We start from the raw sequence: 18,490 nt of genomic DNA, 5'->3' as shown, positions 1-18,490 counted from the left end.
GGATGGTGAATAAAAGATTCAAGAGCAAACAGGTTCAGACAGAGACACTCTGACTTGTCCAACAGTAGTACAGTTGAGGACAAAATTATTAGCCCCCCTATGAAATTTTAAGTTTCTTCAAGATTTTCCTAAGTACTTTTTTAACAGAGCAAGGAATTTTCAACATAGCATTTCTGAACATACTAGTTTTCTTTAGAAGGCACAAATTATTTATATTTGCACACCAAAACAGCATTATTTAGAAAAAAAACTAAAATAACCAGGGACATTATTATTAGCTCCCTTTAAGAAATGACCATTTATTAAGTCATGGCACAAACCACTTTTGTGCAATGATGTGCTGTAACTTCACAGGTGATGTGTTTAAAAGTGATCAGGTGAATCAAGTGATCTCACTTAACATTTAAGTTAAAACATGGTATAAAAGCCTCAGTATGGCTCATTGAGCTGTCAGTTGAGAAAGCACCTTTCCCAAAACTAGAGAAATCCGTTTGGACCCGAGAAAAATGATTATTGATGTAGACAAAGCAGGAGAGGGATGCACAAAGCAATCCAAGCATTTCCAAGTGTCAAGAACTGGAGTGAGAAGTAGAATCCAGAAATTCAAAAACAGCTACACAGTACAGAACAAGCCTTGCAGAGATAGGAAGTGAAAGATTTCAAAGACCCTGGAAAGAAAACTGGTGAGAGATGGGTCTAAAGACCCCAGAACAACTGCCAAGACACTGGTGAAGGACTTGGCCACATCAGGAATCCTAGTCTCTAAGAAGACAGTCACTAGAGCTCTGAACTGGAATGGACTGAGAGGATGCAGACCAAGAAAAAGTCCACTTTTGAAGAAGACACACCTTTAAGCCAGACTTAAATATGCTCAGGACAACCTGGAGAAACATTCTGCATACTGGAAGTGTGTCCTATGGTCTGATGAGACAAAACTAGAGCTCTTTGGCCATAGAGGCAGCGTTTATGTTTGGAGAAAAAAGGGAGAGGCATAGAACCCAAAGAACACCGTCCCTACAGTGAAACATGGTGGTGGGAGTATTGTGTTGTGGGGATGCTATAGTGCATCTGGAACTAGAAATCTGGTCAAGGTGGAAGGAATCATGAACAAAGAAAGATGTGGAGATTTTGAAAGAAAACCTTAAGCAGTCAGCAGTAACACTGGGTCTGGGTCATTGCTTCATCTTCCAATATGACAACAATCCAAAACATACATCTCTCTTGGTGAAGAGCTATCTTCAGAAGACCAAAGTGAATGTAACTGAGTGGCCTGCACAGAGCCCTGACTTAAATCCCATTGAAAATATTGGGGGTGACCTAAAAAAGAACATCCATGCCAGAAGGCCACCAAATCTGGAGGAGCTGGAAAGATTTGCCAAAGAAGAATGGGCTGGGATTCCTCAAAAAAAGTGTCAGAGACTTGTAATAAAAAAATACTATGACTGCAGGCTGTTATCCAGCAAAAAGGAAACACAACTGACTATTAGGATCAGGAGGGCTAATAATTTTGACCCTGGTACTTTTTGTTTTTTGTGGAATATTTTCATTTCTGTGTGCAAATTAAAATCATGTAAGCATCTAAAATAAAACTAGGATATCTAAAAAAGCTGTGTTAAAAATGTGTTGCTCTGTGTAAAAGCACTCGGGAAACACCTTTAAAACAATGACATTTTTGTAGGGGGGCTAATAATTTTGTCCTCAACTGTACATGTGAGACAGGTTGAAATAATAGAACTCAAGGTGAAAAAGGACTTCACTCTGTCCAGTGTTTGGAGTTTGTGAACAGTACAAACACTTCACTGTGGGATAAACACACGCTGGTCAAAGTGAATAATGTTGACTCAAAGAACAGCTACTTGGCCCTCTCCAGTTACTAATATAGTAAATATGTACAAGGTGGCTTCACACTCACCAAGTTGGTCCCAAGGTCCAACCTTTTCAGAAAAAAGGTGGGGTTTCAAGTTGCACATTTGTCAACAAAGGTCTGATGGTAGCTAGTAGATGTGTTTCCCATGTATGAAAATGCTGAACACAAGGGTAGTGTAAAGTGTTAAAGGAAAGGATAAAGAAACACAGGGTGTGTGTCTCAGTCTGATGATATTTTTCATTTTTACCCTTGCCTCAACATGGGTATTAAAATAATGTTTGTTTGTACTGCGACTAAAACTCCAGCACATTTGGACTTTTAAAATTTTACAAACACACACGGTCTGTTGCATATTGGAGTCAGCTGGGAGATGGTATGGATCCAGAGTCTAGTGTTTTTGTTTTGTTTTTTTAACCACAGGAAGATGGGGAAAAAGTGTAGGCAGCTATTGCTCTAAAAAACACACATGCAGCATGACAGTACATCAACATGATCAAATTTTTGTTGAGCCGAAGATGATCCATTTAATTTTCGTTTCATTTCATGCTACTGCTCAAATTCAGTCTGACAATGAAATCACATCCACTCCACCACAAGTTGCTTCAAAGTAAATGATGATAGCAACACGAATCTGAATCCTGAAAGGAGATTTTACATTTTTAAAAAACTCAAAGAGCTTATTGTAAGAGAGATCTCCATTAGTTTTTGCATCTGCCAACTGGATAAAGATGTTTATGTGTCTCTTTCATCTGTGAAGAATTGAAGAAGCTGACTATGTACGAACAAAGTACCAAATGCTTTTAATTTAACCAAAGACAACAGAGCAGTAGAAACAAGTAAACAAGCAAAGCTTACCAATACCCCTGCCCAGTTAACACAGCATAACACTTTGCCCCTCCTGCTCACTGATACCCTGGATACCCAGGGGTTCATTGTGAGTCTTAACTTCCAATATTTTCAAAAACTTTTCAAAAAATTGTTAAAAATAAATAAATAAATAAATAAAAAATTTAGAGAAAGGCACATGTAATAACATGTGCATCAAATTTGAAAGAATTGGGTAAATAGTGTTCAAGAAATGGAATAAACAAAAATCTCAAATGTCTTTTCTTGTAACCTCTTACAGAACATTTGAAATTGTATTATTTTACTATTTTATATTTATTCACTGCCACTTACAGCTCCGTTAACTTTTTACTTAACCTGCGCCTTAGATCACAGGTGTCAAACATGCAGCCCGGGGGCCAAATCCGGCCCGCTAAAGGGTCCAGTCTGGCCATTGGGATGAATTTGTGAAATGAAAAATTTACGCTAAAATATTAACAGTCATTTTAGTTCAGGTTCCACATTGAGACCAATTCAATCCAAAATGGGTCAGATCAGTAAAATACTACCCTATAACCTATAAATACTCATAACTCCAAATTTTTCTCTTTGTAAATATAAATATTTTCATGTATTTACACTACAACAAAGTATAATTTTGCAAAAAAATGTGAACCTGAAATGTCTTAAGAGAAGTAAGTGCAATTTTAACAATATTCCACCTGTTACTAAATGTTTTGTGTATTTTTAGACCTACTGTGATCTGTAAGTTATATATAATGTACATGTGTAAGTGATCAACTGAAGCATGACATTGTTAAAATTACACTTATTTTTTCAGTTTGTTCATGTTATTCACAATGTTTGAAAGAATAGTTTGTAGAAGTAAACATTTTCATAATGTAATTTTTACTTTTTTCACTCTAAAACAGAGGAAAGTTTGGAGTTGACATTATTTATATATCATTATGTTATTATTTTATTGGTTCGGCCCACTTCAGATCAAAGTTAGCTGAATGTGGCCCCTGAACTGAAATGAGTTTGACACCCCTGCCTTAGATAAAGCCTGGGATTAATTATTACTTAAATACCCACAGTAACAGTGGAAAGAGTGAGTCATCATTAATTCCTTGATCCATCTGCAGTTTCTAGTGTGTCTGTGCTCTACAGAACAGTTTAAGATCGAGCAATTCAAATCATGGAGCACAGGTTTACTTACAAATATAAGCTGTTAGGTAAAGTAGTTTAGTTAAGTAACATCTCCACCACAGTTGCAGATCTGTATGTACAGTAGTCCACATCAATGCAACAAAAGAGCTGTTTTGCACCATAAATTAAACAAGTACAACGTAAAATACAGAAAATCCTTTGTTAGATCTTGTATTGCCAAAAATATCAGCAAAATTTCCATTCCAATTACTGCGTAAGTATATTTGAGATTTGTTGTGTTTAGTTCAATTGATTTTAAAAGAGACAGAGGTGTTCATTTAGCCGATCTGAGTCTAGAGACACGATCAGCTGCCCAACCAGTGTCCAAGATATGACTCACAACCACAACTCACCCAACTCACACACAGATATGTTTGGAGGGCTTAGAAAGCCTGGCTTTTGTACAGTCTGTTTCTGAAATTGGTTTCCATTAGCTCCACTGTCATTATTAACGTTCCATTGATGCAGCAGCAGAGTCAGAGGCACAGTGACGTCAAGCTGTGTCCTTGACGAAGAGGCAGTGGCAAGTCACCCACTGAGGAGTTCAACAAATGTGTGTGCGAGACAGAGAAGATGAGAAAGAGACAACATGTGTGTGTTTAGTGAGGGGGAAAAAAAACAGGAAAGTGTACTTACTGCACAGAGCTATGATGTGGCTGCTGTCTTCGTGGACAAATTTCTTGGTCACTGCTTCTTCCATGATCTGTTTCACCTGCAGACAAAGACTGAGAGTTTGTTACTGGCTTCACTGCCTCATTCATTGCAGTCTTCTTAGTTGTTGTTGCTTTAATTGCTTCTCTGCTCGGTAGCGCCAGTACTCATCATCATTATTACTGTCAAAGTAATCAGCATCCCACAGGAAGAGACAAGATCTCATCAGGAAACATCACAAAATCCACTTATTTTACATGATCACCATAGGAGTAATGTGTGTTATTGATTGAAGAATAAAATTCCTTTCTACATGTCTCATTGACTGTTTTGTTGAAAAACCACTGACAAAAAATATAATGAGACATCACAGTGTCACCCACACAAGATTTCTGGAAAGTGCTTCTGCTCAAAAACAAATAAAAAGAAAGACAGAAGTGAGATGCAGAAACTCTACAGTAATTAGCACCAATAGCAAACATGACATATTAAACTAGAAGCACTTGTAGAGCACAGACCTCCGCCAAGGCAGATCAGTGCCTGCCCCCCCCCCCACACACACACCCCCCCACACACACCCCGATCACCACCAAATTTTAATCATTTGTTCATTGTGCCAGTATCAACATTTTCTGAAATTTTCATCCAAATCTTATATAACTTATATAACTTTTTGAGTTATCTTGCACACAGACAAACCAGTGCCGACAAAAACATAACCTCCTTGGTGGAGGTAAAAATGGTGGTTTATTTAAAGTTCACTGTAGATGATTTAGTGGGCTTTAGGAGGCTCTGACTACAGATGGAATACAATATCAAAAATGTTATCATTAACGTATAATCTCGTGTTTTGTGTTTGCTACCTTAGAATGAGCTATTTACCTTATGTCTACAGATTTCTACAGTAGCTCAGAACAGAGTTTTTCTTCATACTTTTTATTGCAGATGGCATTCAACGTTAAGGTGTGTTACTGTCTTTGGCTTTGACAATGATTGTTGCAGCCCCCATGGGAGATGGTGGGGGTGGGATATTGTCTAAATGACATTGTTGTTATCGCTCGTGCTGGGTGGTGATGGGAAGTCCAATTATTTTAACAAACTCATTTTTTTCAGTTCATTTGACTGTAGCGAATCATTTCATTTGATTCACAGATTGAAAAAAAAAAAAAAAAAAGTTAAAATGCCTAGGCTCAACCCGCACCATTGGGATGCATCGTCATTTCTGATGTCAATGAGCTACCTTTTCTGCAAAATATAAGTTAGCCTAAATGACATTGTTGTTACCGATTGTGCCAGCCAGGATTCAAACCCTGGTCTCCCACATTGAAGTCAGTGGTGTTACCCACGAAACTGTTCAGCCATGAAAAAAAACTATTTTTGTCCAAACAGAAACTTGAACCCTGGACCGTCAGATTAAAAGCCTGATTTTCTACCACCCGGGCTTTTATCCAGAAATGGGGATTTGTTGAGTGAGATGATACAATGGACAAAAACTGTAGGTGAAGAGGACAACCTGAGAGGACACAAGATGAAATGACAAAGAAATATCATCAAAAACAGTATTTTTACTAGGAAAGCACTTGTGATATCAAAAATTTAAGTGTTATTTTCCGTGATATTTATTCCTCCTTCCTGCAGAGGAAGCCAATCTTCACTCCATAAAAATACCTGTACTGTTTTAAGTTGTTTTTTTTTTTTTTTTTAAAGATCTGATTTGACAGCACAAAGCATCCAGACTGAGGTGCATCTGTAGAAATCACATTTCAGTCCATAAACCTTCAAAGGTAGATTGGACTCATTTTGTCTCACTTTGTGGACTTTTTTTTCTGTCTAGTCTTTCTAACAATCAATCTGCACAGGCCAAAAATGGATTTTAACAAGGCCAGAGTTTCATATTTACCAAAAGCTTAGTTTTTGTTGTATTTGCCCAGGAACATGGATGCATTTCATTCAGAGAGCATTTTTCAGTGTCAACAGCCACAGCTAACAATGCTAGCAGCATTATATAAGGCAGTGAGCCATGCATCCATTTTAATTTTTGAAAACCACAGCCAAAAAAATGGTGCACGGCTTTCTCAAAGCCATGCTAATTATCAATATATTGTTTTCTTACCTTGTCACGGGTATTACCATGTCGAAATGCAAGCGGTTGGACTATTAGGGTGTTTCTCAACGGGGGCTGTACCCCACGTAAAGACCCCGTATAAATGCAAATTTGTTTTCGGCTGGTAATACTGTACCCCCCCTCGCTAGCAAATTTGTTTTTGGCTGGGAATACTGTACAACCCGGCCCCCCCCCCCCCTTCCAAAATTTTTTCGGGGACAGGTGGGGCAGCAGGAGGCTCATGATGTCATTGTACTATGTGTGTCACTTTTACGCCTGCCAGCATACTACACACCCTGTTTTTTTGTTTGTTTTTTACACACCCTGGTCCTCCATTTCTGCCTAATACACTGGCTAGCAGTCATGTTGTACTTGGATGTCAGTACAGAAACCCCTTTTCCAATAATGGTACAAATCATATACAACAGTGCAGTTTCACTTTGACAGCTCCTAATAACATTTCTGACAGTCTCCTCCAAGCATCCGCACGACTGACTTCCAATTAATATCGGAGCATGCCGGAAACATCCAAATGAGTTGTTCTCCTATCTACCGGGTCTCTGGGGAGGAGAGCCTGAGTGAGCTTCAACAACACTGACTCAGTCTGGAGTTCACGCTCTCTCCCAAGAATTAATTGTTGTCAGTAATTAATCTGGCCTGTCTGACACCTCTGTCTTGTTTGGGTCTACTTGATAAACAGGAAGAATTTAATTGCTCAGTTGAGTGACAAAAAAGCTCTATTAATAACTAGTGTCGCTCAGTTCAAACTTTTCCCCCTGTATTACTGACTTTGGAGGTTGTCAAGCTGTCAGGTCTGTGTCTAACGACAGGGCCTCATCATTGCTGTCGTTGAGATAAAGCAGAGGCACTGGGCCGTTCCTACATCAAACATTATGTTGACTCATCAAATGTAGAGTCACAGATGGCCGACAGTCAACGCAGTGAGTACGTTTACATGCACACTAATGTTCCATGATGATTCTCAAGCTGACAAGTGTCATGTAACAACCCCATTCCATTTGCATGTTCTGAATTTGGCCTACAGCAGCATATACCCACATTGTTCTGGATTTGTGAGGATTCTTTGTGCTGCGACAACAGGCATAGACACCATTGTGTTCAACTGCCTTAGAGAGTTTGGTAAAAAATAAAATGACATTTCCATAATGTCAGTTGTTAAATCAGGGAGTGAGGAGTGATTGACCAAGGATTCAAACGTCCCACGACAGAGTGAACTCTAATGTACTCTACACTCAGGGGTGATAGCAAAAACAAACAACAAAAAGTCTCAAGTTTTTGTTCAGGTCGGGTCATGTGGAATGGGTCATTGGTGGGCCTACATCCAGCAATCTGCAGGTCTGCATAGGAGGAAATTAAGAAATCATAGGCCCTTGAGCAATAACGTCTTGTGGCCTCTCAACCACCCAACTCACATTGAATATACACCAAGTAAAGGGGGGTGGAAAATTATAACACCTAAAGTGCCTTTTCATGCAATTTCAAATGGAAACTACTTGTTTGAGTATTGTGCAAATACAATGCAATTCTGCTCATTAATCCACCACTGGATCTGTATTAGGAAGTATGAGCTGAGCTTTCAACAATGATGGAATAACACTTGGTTTGGGCTTTCACTTTCCCATAAATAAGAGGTCGGGGCCAAAAAACATTATGTATAATCTTATTTTTTCACTGCTGTTTAATTCACATTGGACGACTAACTATATCTAGAATAATTTTGAACAAATTTAACACATTTTTAAAATGTGCAAGACCAGCTTCATATGGCTTCATCAATATTTAATGAGAAGGGGCAGTTGTGCAGCTTGTCTGCCACCTGTTTCTTAAACTGGGGTGCGATGCCATGTCTAATAAAACAACTGGATGCCTGTCAGGACAGTGACAGATGAGAAAGCACATTTTTGTCATCTGCAAATTTTTTGCAGAGCCTAACAATGTGCTGGGACAGAGCGAATGCCAAATCATGCTCTGCTAAGAATGAACAGACGCAAAACTTTTGTTCAACAACACGATCGGTCATCGAAGATGGGATATATGATGTGGTGGCTGTTGCTCCCAGTAACCAGGTAACATGTTGTGACGCATGCCAGAGTCCCTCACAGGTCCACTTTTCCAAAACCCACACCCACCCGTACCTATGTACATTATGTTTATGCATTTGGCAGACGCTTTTTTCCAAAGCGACTTACAGGGAAAAACCAATTAAATCACTCAATCAATCAAATTTTATTTATATAATGCCAGATCACAAAAAAAGTTATCTCATGACACTTTATATATAGAGCTGGTCAAAACCAGACTCTAAGCCAATTTACAGAGTCTTACATTAGAATTGCAACCCCCCCCCCCCCCCCCCCCCCCGACCCCGACCCATGATTAAACACAATGTCTACACAGTAACTCACTTTAAAGGCCTTTATTTTTGGCTAAACCATATGCCATCAATAAATCTCTGTGCTGCTCAATGACATCTGTGGCCAGATTTCAACAGAAATTAGATGATCATCATCATTAAATGTCCTGCAAATTATTGTCATCCATGAATCTTCTTTCATTTTTTCACTTCCTTGACCGCAACTCCATCTACATTTCTTTTAGTTTTACCCGTGCTGGCAAAAATTCATATTTTTTTTACCCCTTCTCATATGTTTGTGCAGGTTACCTGTTGGGTACCCTACCTGTTGCAGGACTCTGACACATGCACAGCAGCCCTATGGCTAGGGTTAGCTTCATGCTGTAAAGTATTTTTTTTTTACCACTGGTCCCATAATTCAACGTGGGCAGCATAATGTACAAAAACAAACACTTAAGTTTTTGTATCAACTGCTGTAAGGCTTTCCATCCATTCCCACCTCCTCTATCCACGCCCAACACCATTTATTTTTCTGTCCCCTGTGAACCTGCAGGACATCTTCACCACTCTTCATCTGCTTGCCTTCCATTTCTACGACCGTCACCACGTACAGTTGGCTACTCTGAAGTTGTTGGCTCCAAACCAGTTTGTCTCCACAAGACCCACCCACTCTCTGCTACTGACCCTGCGACCTGGACCTGGATCGGAAGAAGACAGTACGGTACGGATTCAGGACAACGTAAGATGAGTTTTCCCTATGAAGCTTTATTTCAATTGCTGGATCTGTGCATGAAACCACGGCTTACATTCATATCACTACTGTGGGCTCATCATCACCACTCTGATTTCGATTTAAAATGGATTATCATGCAGCCCTAACGTCTCTCTACTTGCTGCTTTAGTATTTTAGTATTGTCAGGCAGGCATGTATAGATAGATAAAATTAAAAACTTTATGTTTCAGTGAAGAATTATTCTAATTTCAGATAAGTTAGATTGGTATTTATCCTCATTAAACAGTCTCAACAGTTATCAGAGGTTTTTTAGCCAATAAACAGCACACTGTACTGACAGGAAAACTTTTGATTTCCATTATATATATTTATATATATATATATAGGGATGTAAACAATTAATCGACTAACAATTAATTGTTGATAAGAATTTGCTCGATTAAATTATTAATTGTCGGATCATGGCGTTGATGAGTTAGAATGTCTTTATGGACATGGTGGAGCCAAACACAGACCTGTCTGTCTGTGGGAGCGGTGCACCCCTGAATAAAAACACACACAAATGCGGGGTCAGTATCGGAGCGTTTTTCCTGGAGGTTGGTCTAGTCCACGGTCAGTGAGACACAAGTTAAAACATCCTCCAGGCTCCTGATTCGGGCCACAGGTATGTAATGCATTTGCGAAGCTTCAGGAGGTGGAGAAAAGATAAATGAGGGAAAAGTTTCACTTTCACTCCTGCAGGGGCACGGACTGCACCGTACCCCCGCGCGCGGTTACCAAGCAACACGCACGCATCCCCCGGCCGTACTGCGCGCGCGCAAGTATGGCAGGCCATCTCTGTCACTGTTGGCCACTCCCACAACACGTCTGGTCATTTAAACGCCGTAAAAAATGGCATCCAAACCACCAAAACGCCGTAAAAAAACGGCGTTAATTCCCACAAAAACGCCGTATTTTACGGCGTCATGTTCTGTTTTAAGAGCAGCGCAAAAACGCCATCTTATGGCTCTTTAAAACGCAGTATTTTATGGCACTCTGTGTCACTTTTGACAGCGTAAAAAGCGGCGTTTTCTTGTATTATTGGCATCTCCACCCCCTGGCTTTCACAGCCACTAAAGTTGAACTGTCATCAGCCAATAAGTAAAGAGAACACACACCACAGCAGTCCACCACTGATCTGCTTTGCTGCTGATTGCATCTGTTTCTGAGCTGCTCTGAGGAAAAACCTGTGGATGCGCATGTCTAGTCACGCCCACTTTCACCTCCTGAAATCAAAATAAAAACCCCACTTTTATGGATGCTATCTGCATTCAAAGTTTTCCTCTTCACAGGCGCACATTATAGAGGAAAAAGTTGAATGCAGCGTCATGTCCGAATACAGCTGTCAATCATTGAGAGAGAGAGACAGACAGACAGACAGACAGAGACAGAGACAGACAGACAGACAGACAGACAGACACAGACAGACAAACAGACACAGACAGACAGACAGAGACAGACAGACACAGACAGACAAACAGACACAGACAGACAGAGACAGACAGACAGAGACAGGCAGACAGACACAGACAGACAAACAGACACAGACAGACAGACAGACAGAGACAGACAGACAGAGACAGGCAGACAGACACAGACAGACAAACAGACACAGACAGACAGACAGACAGACAGAGACAGACAGACAGAGACAGGCAGACAGACACAGACAGACAAACACAGACAGACAGACAAACAGACACAGACAGACAGACAGACAGAGACAGACAGACAAACAGACACAGACAGACAGAGACAGACAGACAGAGACAGGCAGACAGACACAGACAGACAAACATAGACAGACAGACAAACACAGACAGACAGACAAACAGACACAGACAGACAGACAGACAGAGACAGACAGACAGAGACAGACAGACAGACAGACAAACAGAGACAGACAGACAGACAGAGACAGACAGACAGACACAGACAGACAGACACACAGACAAACACAGACAGACAGACAGACAGACAGACAGACACAGACAGACAGACAAACAGACACAGACAAACAGACAGACACAGACAGACAGACACAGACAGACAGACAGACAAACAGACAGACACAGACAGACAGACAGACACAGACAGACAAACAGACAGACACAGACAGACAAACAGACAGACACAGACAGATAGACAGACAGACAGAGACAGGCAGACAGACACAGACAGACAGACACAGACAAACAGACAGACACAGACAGATAGACAGACAGACACAGACAGACAAACAAACAGACAATTTCTTGAACAAATCTGGTGATCAATCATCACCAAATTTATTCAAGAAATTGTCTGTCTGTGTCTGTCTGTCTCTCTCTCTCTCGATGATTGACAGCTGTGTTCGGGCATTAAACTACATTAATCTTTTGTCCATTAAATGTTTGAGGCTGTCCCAGTGGTGTCAGTCCCCCTTTCATATGTTGAGTCTGTGAGAAAATATGAATGAAAACAGCAGCTGAGCGCATCCACAGGTTTTTCCTCAGAGCAGCTCAGAAACAGATGCAATCAGCAGCAAAGCAGATCAGTGGTGGACTGCTGTGGTGTGTGTTCTCTTTACTTATTGGCTGATGACAGTTCAACTTTAGTGGCTGTGAAAGCCAGGGGGTGGAGATGCCAATAATACAAGAAAACGCCGCTTTTTACGCTGTCAAAAGTGACACAGAGCGCCATAAAATACTGCGTTTTAAAGAGCCATAAGATGGCGCATTTTGCGCTGCTCTTTAAACAGTACATGGCGCTGTAAAATACGGCGTTTTTGTGGGAATTAACGCTGATTTTTATGGCGTTTTGGTGGTTTGGATGCCATTTTTTACGGCGTTTAAATGACCAGACGTGTTGTGGGAGTGGCGAATAGTGACAGAGATGGCCTGCCATATGTGAGTACCCCCCCACAAACACGAAACGCACACGTGTGTACCCCCCCCATTAAACACCACCACACCAACAGATGAATTCCACAGGAAACACTGTATCCAATGGTTCAATAAATCAGTCAATAAGGAATATGACATGCTTTTTTCATGAGGTGTATAACCAATATGTATAAACAATATGTAGCTTTTATTCTTATAAACAGTATTGAAAAATAAATTCAGGTTCTCAGGAAAATTGTCGCTTAACAATTAATCGTTAATTGATCGATAAGGGCAACCAACTAGACTAAACAAAAATGCCTTAAAAAAATCTTATACCAAGTTCAGTTCACATATTTTGACACAAACAGCATTAAAGAAAGCTGGTGTCAACCCGAGGTCTTAGGCTCATATTGGTGACTCCCACCCCCCCTTACTCTGATATACAGCAGCCATGCAAACCGATCAGCACTGGAGTTGATGAAGGAACTGTAATGATTCTCTGAGGTCAGACTGAAATAGAGAATTGGCAGCAGCAAAATTATAAAAGTCATTGAACCAGTTTGACTTTTTGTGACATTAAATGTTCACTAATCCTTTACCTGTCAGTTTGTTAGATTATATCACTGAATATGTATATAGGTATTTACTGGTCTGATATTAACCAAATAAAAGGGCATAAATATGAAGAATATGTTTTAGTTAAGGGGTAGATAGGATTTTTTCAATGTATTCAAGCTTTAAGAATTTTATAAATCACTCATTTGTGAGATGGATTTTTAAGTGGGTGAATGGCCTTGACCCAAAACACAAATATAACAGAAAAGAAGTCTCAACACAATAAGCAGTGAGTGGAGACTGTAAAGCACCAAACCAGAGTAGGAGTGTGTGGACATTTCTTTTTTCTTTATGTCTGTGTATCATAAATTTTGTTTTTAAGCTGGTATTTTTTTTATATATAAAAGCATACCCAAGAACAGTCTGCAAATTCCCTACGGTCTGTTTAAGAGATCAGCTTATGGTATCTAGAGGTGCATCTAGTGGTGACGTTGCAGATTTCAACCAAATTAATAAATACCTCCACCTCATCTCTCCCCCTTACAGTGGCCACAAAAACAGAGACACACAAAGACACAAAACATTTGTTTCAGCCAGTATTTCTGTTCTGGGAGTTTTAGTTAAGGGGATATTAACTCTGTAGATGACAGTAATATACATTAATGCTGGATGCCGTCTGTTATGAAATAAGAAAAAATAGGAATTTGTCCAATTTGATCTATTGTAGAAACATACTGGGGGATCCACTACTACTGTATGACAATGTAAACAGCTCAGTCTAAGGTAGTAGACACACTTACGAAGACTTAGCAACATAGTGGGAGCTGTGTGTAGCATAGACGGTAAGTAAGGTTTTTCAAGCTCACTGACCCAAAAATTCAAAACAGCAGGTTGCTAAATCTGCTACATCAGTGGTTAGTAGGGATGACACCACATGTGTTGACACAACGAACTTCATAAATCATTTGTAGAGACCTCACGTTGGGAAATATTGGTGAATTTATGCAGGCAGTGAGAGCCAAGAGGAAATGTCAGCCACAACAGTAGACTATGCTAGAAAAAGCCTGAGAAATTTCTCCCAAAATAGAAAAAGTCTGTTTTAAAACAGTTTAAGTGTTTAATAGACACGACACAATCTGATTTCAGGGGTATTTTCCACTTCACATTTTCATGTTATATTCAGGTTAAAATTTTGCACTTTATCTCTTTTCTGTTTTTTAGCTGACCGGCCAATAGGCCATGAGTTATTGTGAAGCCCCTGTGTCTGGTGTCATCTTTGTTGTCAGCAATTTCTTCAAACATCTTCTCTGACAGAACTACTGGTTGGATTTGTTTCATTTTTTTTTTATATAGCTTCCATGGGACAATGTCTACAAAGTCTTTTCACAGTTTTGAGAAATTTAGATTTTGGCAGTTTTGAGGGATTTTCTAAATGTTACAATTTCTTTTTACTTATAATGGTCCATATTTTGATGGCTTATAAAATGGAAATGGTTAGAGATATCAGTATAGTTACTATTGGGCACTGATAGGAAGTCATATATGGACTTTCATTTAATTTGTTGAGTTATCCTTCAGTGAAAGTACCAACCACTTCTACTGGGAGATTGATCTCCTCCATCAAGACCACCGGACTCTAAGGCTACATCCTGACAACAACACTCATGGTATTTTTCTTTTGCAGATTCTAAAGGTTTCGCATCCATACATGTGTCATTTAAAGAAATATCTGCGTCCAGGTGGAAATGGGAAAACTGGGTTAAAATGATGTATTATGTATGCCACACCTATATGTGGCGCTGTACACAAACACAGACAGAGCCGCAGGATACACTAAAATCACAGGAGAATGCAGTGAGCATGCACATGAGGTCCTTCTCTGGGTCGCCCTTCTAGCAGGACATCGTGGTGGATTTAAAAGTATCTGACATCTGTTTATGCGTCTCTGCTGGTCGTCGAGTTGATACAGCATTACCAGGTTTTGTTGTAGTAGTGCAAATAAACTTAGCAGCACCTGCAGCACAAACACAACTCTGTAATCCGTCATTGTCGTTGTTATTACCGGTTGTTATGTCCAGGGTTTTCTTCTTCTGGTCACATGACACTATGGCATCATCATTTCCAAAAAGTGGTATTGGCCCTATCCACACGGCAATGCGAGGGTGGCGTTGTGAGATTTTTCTGCTCTGGAACCCATTCTTTAAAAATACCGTTTCAGGGCACTGACAACGCCAGAGTCATGTGGACGAAAGGCCAAAATGATATTAAACTTTTGCAGATTGACATAATTTCGTTGTCATGTGTACAGGACATAATATAGTGGCAGAACCTGACGACCTCACAAATTTAACTTGGAATTGATTCTTGATAGAACATACCGTTGAGATACAAGGACATTGGTCCTATTTTGTTTGATGCAGCTGGCTATTAAAATGCTGTCATTCTGTCCTTCTTTCTCTACTTTGCACAATTTCTTAAAGGAGCTATATGGAGTATTTCTACTTAAAAATATTGAAAAATGACCTAGAAAAGTTCTGAGATCTGACATGATACATGAATTTAGAATTGAGAATGAATATATCCCAAGCCATGGGCCAACATGTCACTGTAGTTTGCAGTTGTTTGTTGGTCCACACTTCAGACTAAACCAAGACACTTCTGACCATGTTTGGACGATTCCTAACAGATCTGAGGCACAGCTATTGACAACACAAACTGTATAGAAAAAGGAGGTGACTTGTGGTTTTTCTGTGGTGGTTTTCCGTCTAAAAACAGAGCTACAATGTAAACTATCAACTGATGTAGCATGACAAGATTATATGACAGTGTTAGCTTATCTGAGGTTTTCCTTGAAAGTCAAGTCAATGATACTATGAGGTGTGACAGAAAAGTTCCAGGACTGGTGTCTCAAAAGATATATTTCAAATCCAAACTGCAAACTACAAGTTTTCCCCTTCAAAGTAATCACCCTGGAGTATATAACTGTGATCTCAGCTCTCTGCAGCCATTGAACTTTTTACCTCCGCCAAGGAGGTTATGCTTTTGCCGGCGTTGATTGTCTGTCTGTCTGTGTGCAAGATAACTCAAAAAGTTATGGACGGATTTGGATGAAAATTTCAGGAAATGTTGATACTGGCACAAGAAACAAATGATGAAATTTTGGTGGTGATCGGGGGGGGGGGACTGATCTGCCTTGGTGGAGGTCTGCGCTCTTCAAGTCCTTTTCTAGTTTCCACATGCTTTTATAACTGCTGAACAATGACCAGAAGGATCAACTCATGCAAGTGTAACAGGACATCCTCGAGCATCTTGAAACCGAACCAGTCTTCCGACGGAGAGTCATGGATCTTCTAGTACAACCCACAGATCAGATCCCAGAGCCTTTAGTGAAAGAGTCTGATGTCGCCAACACCGAAGAAAGTGAAACAATCAAAGTTATGTTGATCGCATTCTTCGATGTGAGGGGCATCGTCCACTGTGAGTTCTTGCCACAGGGCCAGACGATCAACTAGCAAATCTACAAAGAGATCCTGTGGGGTTTGCTTCGTTCAGTGTGCGAAAAGAGGCAGGAATTGTGGCAGGACGACTCGTGGCTGCTTCACCATGACAACGCGCCTGCTCACTATACCATGAACATCTGACAGTTCCTGGCCGAGAAGAATACCACCGTGCTGAATAGGGATGAGAATCGTTAAGAATTTAAAGATTCCAATTCCATTATCAATACTGCTTATCGATCCGATTCCTTATCGATTCACATTGGGTGAGGGAATAAAAGAGTACAAACGGGTGTGTTTGCATTAACTGTCTTTTATACTATTTCCATCTCTGCACAGAAAATCTAACATATACAGTATGTACAAATAATAACAGATGATGCTGGGCCCAGTTCGGGGGGGGGGGGGCAGTGAAAGTGAAACGAAAGACGCTTTACTAATTCCTCTATTGCCACATTTCTACTACATGGAACCAGTTCGACTCGGCTCGGCTTGTCTCCTGTTGTTGTGCACCTCATTTCCTTTCCCTTCTTACCTTGGGAAACTTGTATTTGAGGAGTTACGACGTGTGTTGCCCACACCGGAACCGGAGCTGGCCCGGTGTTCACTCTGCCGCTACATTCACAAGCGCCGCTGAGTATCAAATACATGACATTCCTGTAAAAGATTCACATGCTGTGGACAAATGTTTGAGGATATTGGAGGGATTCCACCCTTTTGAAGACATGGAAGCTTTGACAGTGTTCCAAGTAAGTGGACCTGGTGTCGTCTTTTTAGATCGTTTCTGCCTCAACGCCATGTTGGCTACGTTCTGACCAAAACAATGCAGCGTACGTGGGACGTCATCGTGCATACACAATGAAGGCAGAATCGATAAGCAGAATCGTTAAGCAGGCAGGCAAACAATTCCAAGGAATCGAGCTACTAGGAACCGGTTCTCAAAAAGAACCGGTTCTCGATTCCCATCCCTAATGCTGAAGCAACCTCCTTACTCACCTGACCTGGCTCCGTGATTTTTTTCCTCTTCCCCAAGCTGAAGGGGGTCATCAAGGGTACCGGTTTTGAAGACGTGGACAACATCAAGATGGCCGTAATGACAGAGCTGCGGAGGATCCCAGAAGAATCCTTCAAGAAGTGCATGGAGGCGTGGCAAAGAAGGCTGGGAAAGTGCGTTAGACTCCAGGGGGATTACTTCGAAGGGGAAAACTTGTAGTTAGGATTTGAAATATATCCTTTGTGACTCCAGTCCTGGAACTTTTCTGACACACCTCATATGTGATACATAATACAAAAAGCTTTAGCCTTTATTTAGTCAATGATACAGTCTGTGCCAGTTGTTTCAGTAGTTATGGGTGTATTCCGGTTCAAGACTTCCCTCTGCTGTTGATGGTTTGGAATACCAAAACTATATAGGGTGCAGCTCTTTTACGGGTGGCAACATTGTTCAGTCTGTTTTTTTTCCCTGTGTTGGATTGCAAATTTCAGTATCAACTAATATTTAAATGTGCCATATACATCTAAAACTTCTGAAGATAAAAATATCTTTAAAAAAAATAAAACACACGGCCAATATCTTGCTTTTTCAAACTGCCTGGAAAAGGAAGTGTATCAATTTGTTGTCCAGATGAATATATGCCATCAGCCCACAGACCTAGTCTAACTAGCTTTGTACCATTCCTGTCTTGACATACCACAAACCCACACAAGCAAAGAAATACCCTTGTATGGTTAAAGGAAGCCTTGGTAAGTATGTAAGACCAGGAAATAGG

The 18,490-nt window shown here is 40.4% G+C and overlaps 1 protein-coding gene across 2 annotated transcripts in view; it reads right to left on the bottom strand.

Moving 5' to 3' along the window:
- sgsm2 (small G protein signaling modulator 2) overlaps positions 1–18,490 on the bottom strand; it is a 166,357-nt gene that overhangs the window by 124,153 nt on the left and 23,714 nt on the right. For both annotated transcript variants that reach the window (XM_030152610.1, XM_030152611.1), the window contains exon 2: positions 4,538–4,613. In XM_030152610.1, the coding sequence (XP_030008470.1) occupies positions 4,538–4,613 (76 nt within the window). The remainder of the gene's footprint in view (positions 1–4,537; positions 4,614–18,490) is intronic.

Source organism: Sphaeramia orbicularis, chromosome 13 (assembly GCF_902148855.1).
Source record: "Sphaeramia orbicularis chromosome 13, fSphaOr1.1, whole genome shotgun sequence".
NCBI classification, from domain to species: Eukaryota; Metazoa; Chordata; class Actinopteri; order Kurtiformes; family Apogonidae; genus Sphaeramia; species Sphaeramia orbicularis.
This window is presented reverse-complemented; position numbering and strand designations above follow the sequence as displayed.